General features: G+C 44.3%; 1 protein-coding gene across 5 annotated transcripts in view; it reads right to left on the reverse strand.

The window, feature by feature from the left end:
• Positions 1-20,452, reverse strand: part of TTLL7 (tubulin tyrosine ligase like 7) — a 71,730-nt gene that overhangs the window by 20,565 nt on the left and 30,713 nt on the right. For 3 of the 5 annotated variants that reach the window (XM_083510638.1, XM_083510637.1, XM_083510641.1), the window contains 10 exons: positions 19,061-19,277; positions 16,985-17,149; positions 16,347-16,505; positions 12,948-13,042; positions 9,878-10,025; positions 9,704-9,777; positions 6,319-6,454; positions 5,170-5,256; positions 3,115-3,304; positions 1,626-1,900 (listed from right to left, as the gene is read on the reverse strand). In XM_083510638.1, the coding sequence (XP_083366764.1) occupies positions 1,626-1,900; positions 3,115-3,304; positions 5,170-5,256; positions 6,319-6,454; positions 9,704-9,777; positions 9,878-10,025; positions 12,948-13,042; positions 16,347-16,505; positions 16,985-17,149; positions 19,061-19,277 (1,546 nt within the window). The remainder of the gene's footprint in view (positions 1-1,625; positions 1,901-3,114; positions 3,305-5,169; positions 5,257-6,318; positions 6,455-9,703; positions 9,778-9,877; positions 10,026-12,947; positions 13,043-16,346; positions 16,506-16,984; positions 17,150-19,060; positions 19,278-20,452) is intronic. The other 2 variants (XM_083510639.1, XM_083510640.1) reach the window with 1 other exon arrangement.

Genomic DNA, 20,452 nt, shown 5'->3' on the forward strand with positions numbered 1-20,452 from the left:
GTCTCCTACATTCCATGGCCTCTAAACTGGTGCACTCCTTGTGGGAGTGTGGGAGACACGTGGTTCCTCAGGCCCACTGAAAGGTACCCATGGGGCTCTGGCTCAAAAGGTTCCAGTGCTCTGGCAGCTGGTTCAGTGGGCTCTTGCCTGCCAGCTTCAGGCTCAGTGGCCCCCTGATTACCAGTGTCATGGATACTGCTGGGCTCTGGAACCTGAACATTCCCTGTAGCTTCTTCACGGACCACTCTGGTAAAAGATGGCTTGAAGGAAGCTTGTGGGTGAGGGAGGTAAGAACCTTTCTTTGCATGCAAATATCATTCATCTTGCCCCATCCAACCTCCCCCCCCCCCCCCCGTGTGGCTATGCAGCCATTGAACAATTGAGTACCGTATTTTTGGCCCTATAGGACGCACTTTTTCCCCTCCAATAATGAAGGGGAAATGTGTGTGCGTCCTATGAGGCGAATGCAGGTTTTCGCTGAAGCCTGGAGAGCGAGAGGGGTCGGTGCGCACCGCCCCCTCTCACTCTCCAGGCTTCAGGAAGCTCTGCGCAACCCTCAGGAGACCGGCGCGACTTCGCGCCGGTCTCCCGAGGGTTGCGCAGAGCTGCCTGCAGTCCCGGGCTTCGCGCAGCTCTCCGCAAGCCTGGGGAGACCGGCGCGACTTCCCACTGGGCTCCCTAGGCTTGCGGATAGCAGGCTGTTCTTGGGGCTCTGGTCAGGGGAAGCTCCGGCTTCCCCCGCACCAGCCCCGCGCCTGGGGGGGAAATAAATTTTGTTTTCTTTATTTCCTCCCCCCCCCCCCAAAAAAAAACTAGGTGCATCCTATGGGGCAGTGCATCCTATGGGGCGAAAAATATGGTATGTTTATATTTACTGGTGTAAGAAACCGCAAGAAAATATTCTGCCACATATATTATTAGGAAATCTATAAAACACTGGGCTGTAAAACACATATAATGGTTGTTGGAAAGATTTGAACGGATATATGTGTCTTCTCATTCTCCTGTCAGCAGCAGCAGCAACAACAACAACAACAACATCTCTATAATCATCATGATCTGTATTTGGTCATTTGGCTGTGCCTGAATTTCTGGCTTCCTTTGATTAAATTCTGTAATTTACTGTAGTAGCCGAAACAACAACATCATTTTTCAATGTTCTAATGCTGTACATATAAAAGTAGCAATTGAGAAGCAAGGTTAGTTGTAATCACCAGTGCTACAGAACAAATCTATGCTGATTTGGAATCAGTTCAACATATTTTTCAAAATAAACCACAACCAACATCACTTGAAAAATATTTGGGAAAACATCACCAAAATAACGTTCAGACACAATAAAATCCCACACCCATTATCCAAACCGTGGCTGTGCGAATTAACCAAATTCAGCATATCTGAATTACACCTTCTGAGTTTCCAAAATGGATTGGATATATCTCATTTGGTGTGTATAATAAGATGCTTAAATAATCTTTAGTTAACTTTTATCGATCTTAAACTCATTTGGGTTAAGTTACCTGTGAATTGCTGGTTGCAGAACTAGAAATTTTAGGCTTGGATAATAAGAGGACACCACACCAGATCCCAAACAATTCACCTCCAGGTGTGATTTGCTAACTTACCACAGGAGAATGTACAGTACCCAGGTTGGCAGTATGAGACATTTTGCCCGCAGATGAACCTCTGTTTAAAGAGTGTGACCTACTCACAGAAGACGGGCGAGAAAGCTGCACCAAATTCTTGGCTGAGAAAGGGCGGTTTTCGGCGCCTTGCATTTGCATAGACAAGACTGAAATGGAGCGAGGGCAGCTCACAGAACGCCTCATAGGACCTGACAACGGCGTGGGCGATACGTAAGAAGGGACTTTCTTAAGAGGCCGCTTCCAGTGCATTCTGCCTGCAAAGAGATACAACTCAGTAAATGAAAAGTGAAACACCCCTTTTTCCCTTTCTCAAACCAACGTGTTTTTTGTTGTTTTTTAAGCAGGGATTCCCAACCTCTTCACCTGTCCAGGACATTTCTGGGATCCCTCTTTTCCCTTACAGAGTCCCAGTTCTGCTTGGGTGCCTTGTCTACCAAACTCCATGCAATGAACACTTCTCCTGCTGACATGCGCCAGGCAAGAGCCAAGATGCGCTACACTGCTGAGGAACAGCCAATCAGAGGCACGTTCGCTCCCTTCCTGACATCCTTCCCCCTTCGTCTAATGCCCCAGTTCTTTGCCTCAGAAGTAAGCACTGAGCAGCAGGGATGGGTGAAGGAAAATCAAGAAGCCAAAGTTTCTGGTCCTTACACAAAGAATTGGTTATCGCCACTAAAGTCTGAAATGGCTTAGGACCAGAAGACTGCCTCTTCCAACCTCCCAATCAATCCCCAACAATATAATGATAATATATTGGTGAGGTCCTTCTCTGCATCCCACCGGCTTGTGAGATACAGTTGGCAGGGTTGTCCAACAGAGCCTTTTCTGCTGAGGCCCCCACAACATGGAAACTTCCTACCCTAGGAGGTTCACTTGGCCCTCTATTTACCAGTGTGCCACTGTAGACTCAAAACGTTGTTACTTGAGAAAGCTTTTGGTGTGACTAGAGCTTGAATTTCTTTGTTTACTGCCTCTTTATCATTCTGTTTCTTTCTTTCTTCCCCCCCCCCCCCCGCTGCCTTTTGGCTGTTTCATCATTGACTGTTAGATTGGTTTTTACTGATATGAGTCACCCCAAGCGTTTCCTTAGAAATGGAAAAAAGCAAAATAGGTTTTCTAACGAAAAGACACATACAGGCAGGAAAGAGAAAGACGTGACTTTCCGTGACACTGAAGGCAGGCAGAAACTGTGAGACTCTCAGATTATATCCATAGATATTTTGAGAAGCGCTAAAATGATTCAGGATGCATTTTTTGTGTTATACACGTGGAAAGAGGTGGGGACACTGAAGAGATAGTTGAGTAAGGGGGCAGTTCGGAAGACCTCACATTCTCAGTAGCTCAGATCCATAAATGGTCCCCAGTGGCTTTTTCAGATTTAGCAACCATGTGCACACATTTTTAAAAATAATAATAATAATGCATGCTTTCTGCAAAACTTCATTAGCTTTGTATTTATCTAACTTACTGGATCGTTCTATTAATTTCCTGTCTTCAACATCAAATGAGACATTCCTCTCTTTCTTTGCATTTTCATATTCTTTTTCGGGTTCCTCCTCCCATTCAGACAGATCACTGCTGCTTTCACAGCTACTGCCGCTGCTGTTGTTCCTGGTCTTTTTCAAGAACTGTGCACTCTCTGGCATGGAATACAAGGGCTGGAGAGAAAGTTGGAGAGGGGGGAGGAAAAAAATATATTAACATTTCTCTCCCTCCCCCTTCATAATAACCTACTTCATTCTGGAGGGTTGGGAGCCTCTGTGACACTGCAAGGGACCGGGTCAGGCCCAATACATTTTGCTTTCTGCACTACAGAAGCAAATGGTGCCACCTCCCCCACCCAAGCGAAGGTGCATAATTTTGGCACCTGAGGCAGAAAATCTCACGTGTGGCTTCCCTGCCAGTAAAAATACTTTGGTAACAAATAATGACACACAAATTCAGCTGCCTGAGACCACAACCTTTCTCTGCCTAACAATAGGGCCAGCCCCAATGGGATTGTAGCATGGAAAAGTAAATAATCTCCTATATGTGGGAACTGAATCTCTGCATTGTTCTCATATACACACACACTTTTACACACACACACACACACACACACACACACACACACACACACACTGATTTGATTTTAAAGTTTGGTAACAATTGACATATTCAATAAATAGACCCAAACAATACCAAGAGGGCTGAAGGTCCCCCAAAACTGCCCTAAAGTTTCCCCTTTCAAAATGCCGGTGTAACATTGGTGAGAGAAAGGTAATACATGTCCACTAGACCTCTTTTAGGAAAAGGGGTTTCACATGCTTTGTTCTTTAAGCCACACTCATTCATATAATGTTTCCAATGTAGGTAAAACAAGGTTTTATAAAGCAGGTTTGGAAATAAAATAAAACAAACCAGCCAGCCAGCACTGGGGGATAAAACCCTAAGCAATGAAAACAAGACTTGGCCCAGTAAGCCTCACTGTAATCCCATATGCACACGGGACGCTATATCCAGTCAGGGTCATTTATCTTTCAAAATATGAGAGAGAGAGAGACACAAAACAGCCACAGGAACAATTGACAAGGTCGGATAATTGTCCTCCCTCCCTCCCTCCCTCCATAAAGCAGATGCAAAACAGAACATCAGCACAAACAATCCTCTGGAAATGTATCATTTGTTGCAAGAAGACTGCCCCAGTGGCCTTCGCAGCCATGACGGTTAATCTCTTTACCAGCTGAGCTGTTGGGTTTTTATTTGCCTGTTTTCGGATGATTTCTAAGTGAAAAGTAGGTCACTCGAGATAAAAACGAGCAATTTATCTTTGCAGAGCTGTGCTGCACGTTCAGCTGAGGGTGGTGATGTACCAGCTGTCCTTCAGAGAATCCTTAAGCCTCGGTCCTTAACTGGGTGCCCCAAAGGGGGTCACTGGGGGAGGCAAAATTAAAGGGTGACTAAGAGCCCCAGCTTTACTACTGGGACAAAACCTGCCCTAAAATGTCCTAGTTATTACTAGTAGCTGCCACCACCTACTGAATTAACAGAACTATATAGAATTCGGAAGAGAATGCACTGGGGGTAAACGAGCCACAACACTGTCAGCCTGGGAGTTTGTGTGTCTGCTATATATAATGTGCATGTGCCTTATTTGACATCACGTTAACATGCAGTTTCTAAAAGAGATGCAATGCAAGGGAGTATATAAACAGATACAGCTGGCTTAGCATAAAAGTACTTCCTGTAAGAAAGTGAAAATGTGCCATCTAGAGGACATAAACGGCCAGTTCAGTGCAAAAACCAAAATAGGGAGGAAGGGAAGACGGAAGAAACATCCCGCTTGCGATCCATGTAGTTTTGGGGTGTCTTTTGTTTTAGCGAAAGGGAAAGGAAAGTATTAGAGCCTTATTGAAATTGTTCCCCGAGGCCAGGGCACCCTCCTCTCAGTCTGTGGCATTAACCTTCTTGTCTGTAGCATGGCAGTGCCATCCTGATTTTACCAGTCCCAAACTTCAGAGGTGTTTAGAATGCAGTGACATACCTTTGGGCCACGTGGCCGGACAGATTTGCCCATTAGCTTCTCATCGTCCAGTTCACATTGTTCCAAAAGATCCAATATGTCTTCTTCCTAAAAAAAAGGGGGTGGGTGGGGGTTTAATCTCTGGATTAGTATAAAAAGCCAGAATGCACACAAAATTATGAACATGGCTTCTTGCTTCTCATCAAGTAGAGGCTAGATTCCAAAAGGAAGGCATTATGTATTACTATAGATTTGCTGGAGCCTAATTAGGTTGGTACAGCTAACAGAGATGCCCAATTGATGCCCAAAGTATCTTCCCCCACACATGCCTTTCAAGGTGGTAAGCAGAAAATTATGCCAGTGGATGTACACTAGGAGCACGGATGATGGCACATGGATTCCCGCACAGCTTTTCATCTGAATGCTATCAAAAAGTTCTACATGGGATGAGGGGAAACTGCAGATTTGCGGTTGCTTCAAAGGACCGCTGCCAAGTTTGGAGACCAGAATGTCGGGAGATGTTTCTTCCATCTCCCAAAACGTCTCCCTGAAGCTTTCAAAGACACATCATTACACAACCCCTCTCTACTAGGAGCCATTTGAAAATGGACAGACACTCACAGAGAAGGCACATTATTGGAGATAATGCTTAGCCAATGGAATGTCCAGTTTTGGCAGATGTGCTGGAACATCTGGATGAATGGAAACTATCTCGGAGACACTTCCTCTCACACACCGGCCTTGAACGCTGTCAGTTCATTGCCATAAGCTGGAGGAATTGTGTGCTGGAGGAAACCCTACTGAAAAACTCCACCGTGCTTATGGGAAGACTCAGCACCACACAACCTCATGGAACAAAAGAGGGGTGAAGAACCTCTGGCCATCCAGGTATTCGTAGCATCATAGAACTGCAGAGTTGGGTCACCTGGTCCAACCCACTGCAATGCAGAAATCTCAACACACAGTCCCCCATCCAATTTGAAACCATACCAGGCCCTGCTTAGCTTTGCAAATGGGCTAGCGGTTTTATTGCCACACCACTGTTTGTCACATGACAGCTCTTGCCATCCCTGACTATTGGCCATTCTGCCTGAAACCGATGGGAGTTGAGGTCCGATAACATTACCCATCCCTGGAACAGAAATGCAAGTTGGGTGAATCAGTGGTCACCTTCATTCTTTTGAGGGGGTTGTTCATCTCTCGCTGAAGTGAAGCTGCTCTACCGGCAAGGAACGTCTGAAAGGCAGTGGCTAACAAGCCCTCATATTTTTCAAGTAGCAGCTTATCGTCAGGAGGGTAAATGCGCCTACGGTTTAAACAGAAGGGGGAGGAGAAAAATTATGAAGTGTAGCCACAATCCAACAAGGTCACCACACACTGCACTGAAATGAACAGGAGTCATGTTAGAGTGTGAGGAAGTGAGCTTCCATTCATACCACGGAGATGTGCATATTAGTTTGATCCCAGAGGCTTATGCGCAAAACCTCCGGAGGTACGATTTGTTCAGTGTTCACCAGCAACGTGAAGCATACACTGGTGGGGACGGGGCACTAATTCTAGTCCAATTACTCTATGTGTGGTTTAACAGGGGTGTTACGAGCTATAAAAAGCAAAGGGGAAAAACGGGGCAGTGCTAGATCTTCTATGGATAGAGAGGAAGGTTTGAAACGCTGAATACTCACTGAAATGTCAACGTCAGGTATGCGCGAGGCATGAAACATTAACAAAATACTGCATTCATAATTCATAATTCAGAAGTGTCAAGGCTGAGTTCAAGGGGCAGGGGTGCTGCAAAAAGGAGTGGGAGATCCCATTGCTATCCTTGAAAAACAATAATCTGTCCTGAGCCATCTCTTGCTTTCTATAAGGCTGGGAGAAGGGAGCGCCAGCCACCCCTCGCCTTGTCTAGCAGCTGCACTACACCATCCAACGGCCCAAGACTGCCATAGACAGCTGGGGAGGTTAGAGGAGCAGAATGCATCCAGACTCTCTTTATTTGGGGGCAGGGGCTTGTTGTTGTTCACAAAACTCTTGAAAGAGCAATGGCCCCCATATAAATAAATGTACAAATACAGTGGTGCCTCGCAAGACGAAATTAATCCGTTCCGCGAGTCTCTTCGTCTTGCAGTTTTTTCGTCTTGCGAAGCACGGCTATTAGCGGCTTAGCGGCTTAGCGGCTAAGCGGCTATTAACAGCTTAGCGGCTTTAAGAAAAAGGAAACAAACTCGCAAGAACTCGCAAGACGTTTCGTCTTGCAAAGCAAGTCCATAGGGAAATTCGTCTTGCGGAACGACTCAAAAAATGGAAAACTCTTTCGTCTTGTGTGTTTTCGTCTTGTGAGGCATTCGTCTTGCGAGGTACCACTGTAATAATAATAATAATAATAATAATAATAATAATAATAATAATAATTTATTATTATTATTATTATTATTTATACCCCGCCCATCTGGCTGGGTTTCCCCAGCCACTCTGGGCGGCTTCCAACTGAATATTAAAAACAATACAGCATCAGACATTAAAAACTTCCCTAAAGAGGGCTGCCTTCAATTGTCTTTTAAAAGTAAAATAGTTGTTTATTGCCTTGACATCTGCTGGGAGGGCGTTCCACAGGGCAGGCGCCACCACCGAGAAGGCCCTCTGCCTGGTTCCCTGTAACCTTACTTCTCGCAATGAGGGAACTGCCAGAAGGCCCTCGGCGCTGGATCTCAGTGTCTGGGCTGAATGATGGGGGTGGAGACGCTCCTTCAGGTATACAGGACTGAGGCCGTTTAGGGCTTTAAAGGTCAGCACCAACACTTTGAATTGTGCTCAGAAACGTACTGGAAGCCAATGCAGATCTCTCAGAACCGGTGTTATGTGGTCCCAGCGGACAAAGGACTACAGGAATCCTGTGGACCCACCGTTGAAGTGCCCATGTCTACTGTACATTTCATTGTCCTAAATGAGCAGAGGAAGCACCCAAGGATGCTCAACACCTCCCTGTGGCTGTGCGTTTCAAGGCAAGACTGACTACAGGGCAAGTTTCAGCTTTGGGGCGGAGCCCATCCTTTGCAAACAGAAGGTTGCAGGTTCAATCCCTGCCAACTTTACTTAAAAGATCCAGGTAAGATGATAAAGAAGATTATTTGGGTAAAACCCTTAGATGATAAAGAAGATTCTTTGGAAGAAACCCTTGAGAGTGGCAGGCCAGTTGGAGTAAAAAAATAATGGGCTAGATGGATAAATATTCTGTCTTGCTGCAAGTCAACTTCCTATGTACCTATGACTGGAAAGCTGCCTTTCAAAGACGGTTGTCCACTAATACCGATCTTCTGACTGTAAAAAGCTCCTGATAAGCTTTCCAGGCAACCTAGGGTTCTCTGGAATACAGTTTGAAACTGGACTGGGAAAGGTTACTGCCTCTTCTGTGATTTACGGATCCAATCCTAAGCACGATTGGGAATAAGCTCCATTAAAACACACCTTACTTCATCAGGTGCACTATCAATTAATAGCAAAGCATAACATGATCTGTCTCATTAAAAAAAAATCAGTAATATTTTACTTTCATAATTCAACCCTATTGTTCTGAGTTAGAAAAGAAAAGAAAAGAAAGAAATACATTCAGGGGCAGAAATCACCAGAGCACCCAATGGATGTTTTCACTGTAGTGTCTGGAAATAAGTAATTTTATATTTCACAGTTAATTAGAGTGGTAATCCAGGGTCTTTTGTGTGTGTGTGTGTGTGTGTGTGTGTGTTAGTTAGTTGGTTGGTTGGTTGGTTCGTTAGTTATTACAAGTATTTTTCTGTCCACCTTTCAAGTTCCTAACAAAGTTTATGAAAAGACAATTTAAAAGAATCATAATGTAAATGCCAAAACAAAAGCAAACCTGACTGACATTATTTGCTGAGTATTATAACAGTTCACTAAAACAATAACCTTTTCATCTCTAAAGCTGGGTGCAGGCTTCCTGAATTCAATATGGAACCAGCCATGGCAGCTCATGGTTCCTTCTTCATCTTCCTCTCTAACCCGCAGCAATATGGAACCAATATGGAATTCAATATGCAAATATGGAACCAGCCATGGCAGCTCATGGTTCCTTCTTCATCTTCCTCTCTAACCCGCAGCAAATTCCCCCATGCTTCTTATTACTTTTGATCATAGCTTTAGAATAATACATACACTGTCAATAATTATGGTCGATAACCTCTCATCTTGACCAAGATTTGAAACCGGGGTAGGCTGGGAGAGAAAGAAATTCACTCTGGACAAAGGAAGGACAAGAAATGTCTGTCTCCAAGGTCACCTCCCGATTCTGCCAAATCACAATTTGCAATGAAACAGCACTGCACCTGCCCTCTGCACCAGATGTAAATCTTGCTGCTGGTGGTAAATATTTTTAAACTCAATAACTGGCAGCACTTCCTAGTCATAGCCATGCCATCCCTTTCAGCCATTGACAGAAAAGCACCTTTGCACAAATGGGATTGAGGCACCACGCTCACCTGCTACAAAGCAACAGTACCCAAGATTTATTCCTGATAGGAAGCCCAGATGACATAGCTACCTGTAATTCCCCATGTGCCTGTTTTCGTGCTCTTCTTTGGAGATCTGCTTGCGCACTTGTGCCAGTCTCTCCTTCTGAAAATCAAGAGCATTTAAGAAATGATCAAACATGTTCCTTGAGGAAGGACAGAAAACAGAGGCTTGCTTATTCGTTTATTTGGGAAAAGCAATCTACCAGTTCCTCTCTCCTCCTTTCTAGGGAACGGCGCTGTTTCTCCCAGTCGGAAGACACCGGTGACAGCCTTTTCATAGAGCTTTGGCCGTAAAGCCTCTTCTGAGCTTCTGCTTTCTGCTTGGCTAGGTTTTTTCTTTTATCGCTTGTCCTGAAACAGAAAAGCACAGCGATGAAAGGAAACCCAGAGAAGAAATGTATCCAGTGTGGTGTAGTGGTTAAGAGTGGTGGACTCATAATCTGGTGAACTGGGTTCGCATCCCCGCTCCTCCACATGCAGCTGCTGGGTGACCTTGGACTAGTCATATTTCTCTGAAGTCTTTCAGCCTCCCTCACCTCACAGAGTGTTTGTTGTGGGGGAGGAAGGGAAAGGAGATTGTTAGCCGCTTTGAGACTCCTTAGGGTAGTGATAAAGCGGGATATCAAGTCCAAACTCTTCTTCTTCTTCCATCAAAGAGGGGTGCCATCTGGTCTCACCTTCTCCTAGGCCTTTAAAACATTGGTGCATAGGAGCCACTGGGCAAAAAAAATCATGGCATAGGGGCCTGTCGGTGAGTTTGCAGTGGCAACTCACCTGCTGGGAGGCGAGGGAAGTGTCTTCCCCTCCCCCCTCCCCCCACCCGACATCCACAGTCACCATCACCGTCAGGGATGGTTCAAGGTTTCAGAGGCCTCTGAGAAAGGTGTCCTCCATGAGCTCCCTCAGAGCAGGGAAAGCTCCTTTCCTCAACTCCCATTGCCTGAGAAATGAAGAGTAGAAGCACTGGCAGCTGTACCAAGGAACTGGCTGGCAGTGTGAGCAAAAGCTGCCTGCCCTCCCTTTCAATAGCAGCCACTCTTCGCTGCTTGCCTGCACACTCTAATAAATAATAATAATAGTAATAATAATAATTCTATTATTTGTGTTATGTATTCAGTGGTCTGTGTTTGCCTGACCTTGAGTCTGGACTAAGGATTCTGAGCTCCTGTGTTCTGATTCAATACATGATATCCAATCACAGAACATTTCAAGATTTGGGCCTCTGCCATTGGCCCTTAAACTCCAAGTGATGATTCACAACTTGGAAGTTTAGACTGCCAATCACGTTGGGAGTGGGAGTGGCCCAGGCCTTCAGAAATGTATATAAGCAGTTGCTTTGTCCCTGTTGTTCAGTTATGTAGTTCAATAAAGGTCCTTGCTGTTATCACTATGTCTTGTCTTGTGGGAACCCACCTACACTTCAATTTGTACCCCACCCATCTGGCTGGGTTGCCCCAGCCACTCTGGGCGGCTTCCAAAGAAATATAAAAGCATAATAAAACATCAAACCTTAAAAACTTCCCTATGCTGAGCTGCCTTCAGATGTCTTCTAAAAGGTGCACAGTTATTTATCTCCTTAACATCTGATAGGAGGGCGCTCCACAGGGTGGGTTCCACTACCGAGAAGGCCCTCTGCCTAGTTCCCTGTAACTTCACTTCTTGCAATGAGGGAACCGCCAGAAGGCTCTATGTGCTGGACCTCCGTGCCTGGGCTGAACAGTGGGGGTTGGAGACGCTCCTTCAAGTATACAGGGTCAAGGCTGTTTAGGGCTTTAAAGGTCAGCACCAACACTTTGAATTGTCAGCCACATGTTCTGGTGTTCCCGAGAGCTCAGATACATACTGGAAATACATCAGCAGGAGACCAGACTTGCTTTCCTGAAGCACAGCTCTTTCCACTGCCAATGGATTGCTGGGACAGCCAGAAAAGGCAGGCCGCCATCCAAGAAAGTGGGAAGGACACTGGGGATCAGCTGCAGGCCAGGAGAATGCATGGTGTGGGGGAAGCAATGGCGTTTATCTATCTGCCCTTGGGGACGAACAGGCAAGCAGCCAGCAGCAGCGGCAGGAATAGAAGCTGCCACTTCAGCCCATCTCCTCTGTGAGCAGCAGTTCAGGAAAAGATGGAGGAAGGTATTCAGGGCCGGATACAGGGAAAGGAGCTTGACTGGAAGAGGAGAATTTAAAGGCATGGGACTGGAAAGCTTCGTTTGGGGAATGTAAAAGATGGAGTCAGCAGAAAGGATCTTGGAACGGGAATGTGTTTACCTTTTTCTATTTTGTGGTGGCATTTTATCAAGTTGTGGTATTTTATTGCATCTTTATTACAACAACTTAAAAATTAATAACCACACAAGAAATTGATTCATGCCAGAAGGAAAATAAAGCTAACTACATTTCCACTCCGATTCTAGATGCCAATCATATAATTATTCTTTTTAAAGAACCAAATAAATAATCCACACCAATCAGGACACGAAGGAAATGCATCACATGGGAGGAGGCGCCCATAAAACATTTACAGCTGAAAGCATTCGAAAAAGTAGGATGGAAAACTGCAAAAACTTTCCTCTCGTTTGCAGTTTTCCCTCATTTATTAATTACTCCCCCTCAGACTGCCATAGCACTGAGCTAACCCAACAGAATGTGCACGTCTGAAGGAATTTGGATTTCAAACGGCACCAGAAAGCTTCTGTTAAATGAAGTTGTTTAGAGGTCTCAATAAACAGCCAAAGAGCACAAAATTGAAATGAATAAAAGAAAAGAATGAAGACAAATTCATATTACTATAGCTAAAAAGAAAGAAAGGGGGAGATGCAATTTGTCAAAGGTCTGTAGTATTGTGTGCCAAGGAAGCAGAATTTGGGAGATAAGGGTGTGCTCCTTTTGATGACAGGAAAAGAGCAAGGCTTTTCCTTTACCATCTTTATGGTCACTATATACCCATCTTTATTCCCTCTCATGACTTAACTTAGCCCCAACATGAGATCTTCCTACTGTGGGTAGCAAATTTAAATCAGAGTGCTGCCTGAAGAAGCTGCCTGGGCCTTCTACAGCTCCCGCATCAAACAACAGATTTAACTAACATATCTTCTGATGAGGGAACGAAGTTAAATTTGGCTCAGAAGAATTTAACATAAACCACAAGTTTCCTATGAAGCATTTACAATGACTTTGGTATATCATGATGTAAATGTATCTCTCTTGCCTCCCCCTTCAAAAAAAACAAACAAACCACTAACAAAAAGAACAACAGGGGAAATGACATTTTACCTTATATTGAGCAGCTTTAATGCATTCAGCAGGACACCTTTTTTCACATCATAGTCTATTTTTTGGTCAGTACCAAAGCTCGGGGCTCGGTTAATCTGAAAAAATTAAAGGCGACAGAACATCTCCAGGAATGTCTTAATCCACAAAATAACCGAGAGACATAACACTGGGGCCCAGCTTTCAAATGCCAAACACCCACACTCTCAAGCATTATTCCAAACTATTTGGAAATAATTGGGGGGTGCATGTGTGCAGGCCCCAACATCCCCAAACCCCCCCACCAGCTTCACCTCCAAGGTCTGAATGGAGATTCCTCATGTGTTCACCAAAAACACACTTTGAATCATCCCCAGGAGTGCAAACACTGAGGAACTAAATTTCTTGATTATTGAGGGTTCTTAGCCCATGGATAATGCCTTCCTGCTTGACTTGGGAAGTTCACTATCTTGGCATCACTGCAAAGAGGGCCCTGTCTCTTGTGTCTGTCCGCCCAGGGCATCAGAAGATTATCAGGGTAGGTTTGGATAGATCTGAACTGTGTCATTCAAACATTGAAGTCAAAAGGGACGCCTTCAGTTTTTTGTGTTTTTTGTGTGGAAACCATTAAAAAACAAAAAGGTAAAGGACCCCTAGACGGTTAAGTTCAGTCAAAGGCAACTATGGGGTTGTGGCGCTCATCTCTGCTTTCAGGCCGAGGGAGCTGGTGTTTTCCACAGACAGCTTTCCGGGTCATGTGGCCAGCATGACTAAACCACTTCTGGTGCAACAGAACACCATGACGGAAACCAGAGCACACGGAAACACCATTTACCTTTCCGCCACAGAAGCATCTATTTATCTACTTGCACTGGTGTGCTTTTGAACTGCTAAGCTAGCAGGAGCTGGGACAGAGCAACGGGAGCTCACCCTGTCACAGATTCAAACTGCCAACCTTCTGATCGGCAAGCCCAAGACATGGACGTAGATGAGCACTCCTAGCCACTGCTTCCCCTTGTCCATCTAGGATCAAGGCTGTGTCTAGAATCTGCTTCCAACCTGCCATGTTCATCATCCAGTTTTCAGCTATACACTCTTCCTTCTCTTGCCTCCTCTGCCTTCTTCCTCTCTGGACTCGCCATTTTGCATATCCTCGACTTTTGCATATCCTCCTTTGATGGCACACCATATCATTCTCTTCAATCTAGTCCTGTGCAAGCCAGCTAGGACAATTTATTGTGTTGACAAGGGCATTCTCTCTCCCACTTACAAGCAAAAGATGTCATGCAACCACTGCTCTCGTGAGGAAGCTCTAGACAGTGTAAACTGGACATTTCTGTCCCACTCTTATGTACTACACAGTGTTTGCATAAAACATTGCGGCCGATAAAAAATACAAAAATAAAAACGCTTGAAACACAGTTCAGTTCAGAAACAACGGGGAGTCTGAAGAGGCATGTTGAGATGCATTCAAGATGGAAACAAAAGGACTGTGTCTCTGAAGAAATGCAGCTATTGATGTATTAGGCTACGTATGTATTACCATCTTTAAACTAGGTTTTCTCATTTCGGATCAAAGGTGGTTTTGGAGTAAATGCATCAAAACACAGTATTTCATAAGGAACTACAGGATAGACACGGATGGTGACTAATGTGTGAAAACTGCTTCCCAAGCCAGTGGTTAATAAAATTAGTTAATAGAAATAAACTAGCTAATAAAATGAATGTTCCAGATGAGACACTACTGCTCTGCTTGCAGGATAATCTTCCATGTTTCTTCCACTAGATGGTGCAAGCACTTCCATCTTTAAAACAAGACACAAGGCCAGGACAAAGAGGGAGCAAATATTTGACTTGTCTACACTTGCTCTCTCTCAAAGTGGGGGGTGTATCATGAAAAGGGACTTCCCGAGCATTGATAAAACCCATTCATATTTTAAATCACCATCTCTTTTGAGCTCTTTTGTGCACTGTGAAAAAGCTCTCGTCCAGGAAGGCCTTCAATGATTAGTTCTACTGGGTATATGCTGGCTTTGAGACACGGCCAGCCTTTTCAGAACATAAGAAGATCCACCTAGTCCAGCATCCAAACAGATGAGAATGATGGAGAGCCTGGAGGAACAGCCCTCTGCACTCTTCTCCTGCTCTCTGCTCCCAGCAAATAAAATGCAGGGCTGCCAAAGGCCATCCATTATAATATGGGTTAGCTTTGCTCAATGACCTGGCTGTTTTCGTACATGGTTCAGAGATTTTGCATTGCATCCTTTTTGTAACACTTAGAAACTGTTAAGAAGGTCTGGTATCTAATGGAGCAGACCAACGGCCCATCTATTTTATTTTATTTTTGGTAATTCTTATTATATTTTTCTGTTAAAATGTCAATGACTTCCCTTCTCTTTCCATGGTTCATTTTGCATATCATAAATCCCTGCATAAACTAAACCATTTGGCATTCCATCAAAACTTATTTACACAGCTGAATTGATCTTAATGCCGCCAACGTTTTCAAGTGCACACAATTTCCCCCCATATATTCAATAAGCGTTTTCCAATCTTCTCTAAACGTGTGTTCTCTTAGTTCTCTTATTCTATATGTTAAGTCTGCAAGCAGCGCATTTTCCATCAGCTGAAGTTGCCATTCTTCTTTAGTCGGAACCTTGCTCGATTTTCCATTTTTGGGCTAACAAAACATGGGCCACAGTAGTGGCATACATAACTAACCTTTTTTGACACCTGGGAATTTCCGTCTGAATTATCACCCAACAAAAAGGACTCTGGTTTTTTTTGGAAATGTATACTTTTAAACATTTTTCCCCAATTCATTATGGATTATTTCCCAATACTCTTTACCATTTTACAGGTCCACCACATATGAAAGAACGTTCCCTCAACCTCATTGCATCTCCAGACCAATGGTCCATCTAGTCCAGCGCAATGATCTCACTGTGGCCAACCAAAGCAAGACCGGAGTCCAGCAGAGCTTTCTCCAAATGTAATTCCTAGCAACTGGTGTTCTACAGTGGAGGTAGAACATAGCCATCATGGCTAGGGCTGATGATAGTCTTCTCCTCCATGTCTAAGGTAAAGGGTAAAGGGACCCCTGACCATTAGGTCCAGTCGTGGCTGACTCTGGGGTTGCGGCGCTCATCTCGCTTTATTGGCCGAGGGAGCCAGCATACAGCTTCCAGGTCATGTGGCCAGCATGACTAAGCTGCTTCTGGCGAACCAGAGCAGCGCATGGAAATGCCGTTTACCTTCCTACCAGAGTGGTACCTATTTATCTACTTGCACTTTGAGGTGCTTTCGAACTGCTAGATTGGCAGGAGCAGGGACCGAGCAATGGGAGCTCACCCCATCGTGGGGATTCGAACCGCCGACCTTCTGATCTTGTCTTATTATTGTTATTATTTTAAAGCAGCTTACCTCTAGGAGCCATGGCTTGAGTTTTCTGTCCAGCAGGATATCAAACCCCAGAACTTCAAAGCAAACACTGTCACTTCCTGGTGACTGTCCTGGCCTACACATACGGTAAGCGTGAAGGACATGGGGCTCTGCTACTATGAGAGTCTTCACCACTAGTTCCTGGGGGATTGTGCAGAGAAGAGAGAGATGGGGGAAGCAGCATCGTTATTTATCTAGGTGTTATTTTGTTTTGTTTCATTTCAGATCACCAAAAGGCATTAAGCAATACACATTCAAATACAAGAGACAAGACTGACTGTGCAAAATTAAGGAATCTAATCAACAGCTGGTTTCACTCTAAATCACAAGGGCACATAAACAAACTGAATTTTGTTTAATGCGTTTGTCACTCGGCTGAAACAATCTGATTCTTGTGTCAATTTCCCAGCCTCAAGCCTTGAAAGAAGGCTTTGTATGAAACATCATCGAGTTTGCACTCTGCCAAATAATTTAGCTATATAAAAATGTGCATCCAAAGAAGAACCTGCAATGAGTCAAAAACCAGATTGCGTCCCAGTCCAAGTCAAGAAGTGAGGAGCACTCGTAATAGGCCAACATAAACATTGAAAACAGCTATTGCATTATTAGTTTTCTCTTACTGAAATATCATTCCAGAATTTGGAAACGTCAAGGTGATTTGTTTGCAGAAACTCAGTAAACCACTTTATAGAGCGCTTACTGCCTTTATCTTCTGTTTCGTCCCGCTCAAAACGCTCATTATGCTTATTCACAGAGTAGTTGGTCAGGTGCATAAACAGCTGGCTCTGAAAGGAAGGGAAGATAGGAAAGGGTCGCTACTGAGCTACAGGTACAAAGACAGTTCATGGACATTAATCCGAGGTAAGCCTTTCTCCGGATGCTGCCACCGATTGACATGCCACAGGTGGCTACTGGGAAAAGATCCTTCTCACTGTTAGCCCCCCCCCCCCCCCAGCTCTCTCCAAAGTTGCTTGTCTCCTTTGGGTTCCATCTGGTGACAGGAAAACACCGTTTTATTTTTATTCCAGGGCTTTTAAGATCATTTCTACAGTCATATGATGGTCCTTAGGAGGGTGTCCCAAGGACCGTACTTACTTATTAATGCCAGTTATATCCCACAGGAGCCCAAGACTGTGTAATTAATCCCCCCCCCCATCCATATTATCCTCACATTGGACCTGTTAGCAGGGCTATTTTCTAGCTGGAACTCTCCGGAAACTCAGTTCCGGTAGCTCATATGTAGGCGCCATTGCCATTCAAAGAGTATGAGGGAGGTGTTTGTTGCGAGTTCTGGCACCTCTTTCTCTAGAACAATAGCACTGCCTGTTAGGTGAGAATCAGAGTTCATGACTGGAACAAAGTCCCTTGGTGAATTTCATGGTTGGCTGGGAATTTGAATTCTGGTCGCCCAGGTCCAAGTCCATTGTCCTGATCACTATACCATACTTGCTTTCCATAGGAAGATTTCCCGCTAAGAGGGTGGAGTGAGAGCTCTGACCACAAAAAGGGACACTCAATGTCTGTTCCAAGTGAAAGGAAAATTGGGTTGCTGGTTTTTTTTAAAGCAGAAAATGATTAATTACAAGATGGCTGCTGCATCCTCACTTCCAGCCCAGAAGTGTACTGGATGAGGCAGCTCAGGTGAGCATTTGGTTCTCCTTCACCCCCAACACACATTAGGACTGCAGCCCTAATCTTTGAAATCCTGGGTAGATCTGCTACATCATCATTTTAAGCTTAGCAGCTGCACTTCAACATTTACTGATAATGAAAGCCGCTCAGAAAAACATTGCTATTGGGATAGCAACAAAAAAATGAGGCAAGGCCTTTCCACTGCAAGATGCAAGTATGTAGCTTAACTGTCCTTTTCAAGGCACAATTTGTATTTTCTGTATCGTTGCAATTATCCCAAGGCCAGAGAGATGTCAACAACATAGGATTCTCTTGTGCTGGAGTTTCCAGGGCAGCGGGAACAACTGGAACTTCTTCCAAGGACAAGTGTCTCTTCTAGTTTGATATTCTCTCTCTGAATTTACAGCCACGAGGGTGAAAAGTTAGAGCTGAAGGTCACGACACACTCATGTTGTCCACGGATTGGAAAAAGGCATGAAGAGGGGAGTCTGTTCTACTTGCATGGTTCCAAGTCACAGTAGAGATCACACATTCAGAGAAAGCTCCCCACCTCCCATTTCGGACCTTCCCAGTACATAGATGGGGGGCAAGCAGGGATGGTTAGGGGGTGGAGACAGCAGGCATAGCCTTGTTTCCACACACATCAAAATGTTAAACGTGTGATCCTGAAGGAACACGTGAACAGTGTTTTCTGAGTCTGTATCTTATTAGCTAGCTGATATGAATCACAGGCTCCAACACAAGGTGGCCCGGGTAAACAAGGACTAGAATTTGCCTAACTAAATTGTGCACTGTTTTTTTGCTCAAAATGTCATTTCCTTTTCCTCTTCTGGCACCTAAACTACCGTATTTTTTGCACCATAACACTCACTTTTTTCCTCCTAGAAAGTAAGGGGAAATGTCTGTGCGTGTTATGGAGGGAATGCCTACGGGTGGCATGCCTACGGATTTTCCTCCTCTAAAAACTACATGCGTGTTATGGTCGGGTGCGTGTTATAGAGCGAAAAATACGGTATTTTGTGCTGCACTCAGAAGTGTTCCGTTTGATCCTAACAACCACTTACCAGATTTGAATCATTGGGGGGATGATACAGCTCTGTGCCCATCCTCACTAGCCCGTCATGATATAAAAATATTTTTAAGGGATCGCAGGAAGTCACCAGAATGTACACTCTTAGATCAAATTTGTAGCCTTCAATAAGAAAGGGCTTGTCAAGATATTCCTGGACTATGAGGTGTTCCTGAGAATGAAGCTTCTCTGCATTTCTTGTGAGGGAGATCCTGGTTAAAAGGCACAAAGATAGGTTTTAAACACAGAAAGTTAAGTAAACCCTCAGAAATACAATTACAGCTCTGACAGATCATTTGACCCGAACAGTTCAGAAACTGAGGTTTGTAACTTGCTTTAACAAGACATCAACTTGGTGCTCTCCAGATGCTGTAGTCCGGTAACGTCTAGAGGGCACTAAGCTAGCAAAGGGTGTCTAAGGCCATACACAACTAACAACAACAGCTTATTTATATGCCGCCCATCTGACTGGGTTACCCCAGCCACTTTGGGCTGCTTCCAACAAATTAAAACACAACACGGCAAACACAAAACTTCCCTATACAGGGCTGCCTTCAGGTGCCTTCTAAAAGTCAGATAGTTCTTTATCTCATTGACATCTGATGGGAGGGAGTTCAACAGGGCGGGTGCCATTACCGAGAAGGCCCTCAACTTGGTTCCCTGTAACCTCACTTCTCTCAGTGAGAGACGCTCTTCAGGTATACAGGGCCAAAGCCATTTAGGGATTTAAAGGTCAGCACTAACACTTTGAATTGTCGGCCATATGTTCTGGTGTTCCCAAGAGCTCAGATAAGTCCCCTTGCTTTTGAAGCCTGGTTTTACACTAAAGCAATGCAAAATGATCTCCAACACATTTAGGACCAAGGGTGCTATGGTGATCCCTTCGTGTGGCTTCATTGTCACCACTGGAGATTGTGCTCATTGACTGAAGTAAAATCAACAAGTTAAGGAATTAAATCAGCTTTTTAAGTCATAAGGTTCTCCAGAGAGTCTATCCAGCTGCTTTGTTATGAGTGCCATCAATTACGTTTCAATGGCCTCTCACATATTTACCTTTAAAAAAATCCTGCCCTGGAAAATGGTTGAAGCTTTATTTAAAAGAAACCATGCTGTAAACGAGCATGAATTATTTCGCCCTATTACACCATTTCATACTAAAAAATGACTAAAAATCATTTATTGCTGCTAAGCCTGGGCAAACAACTTTAACTATGTTGGTACTCTTGTAAGATAAAGAATTGACCTGAGCTGCGTATTTGTCATATTTGAAAAGAGAGAAAGAAAAAGAAAAGAAAAAAGCAAATAAAAACAAATACGTGTCACTGTTTTTACTATTGTATGAAAAATCCGATTGACATCATTGTTGTTATTTCTAAATTCATGGGTC

The sequence above is a fragment of the Podarcis liolepis genome (assembly GCF_965112155.1).
Source record: "Podarcis liolepis genome assembly, chromosome: 6".
In the NCBI taxonomy this organism is placed as follows: domain Eukaryota; kingdom Metazoa; phylum Chordata; class Lepidosauria; order Squamata; family Lacertidae; genus Podarcis; species Podarcis liolepis.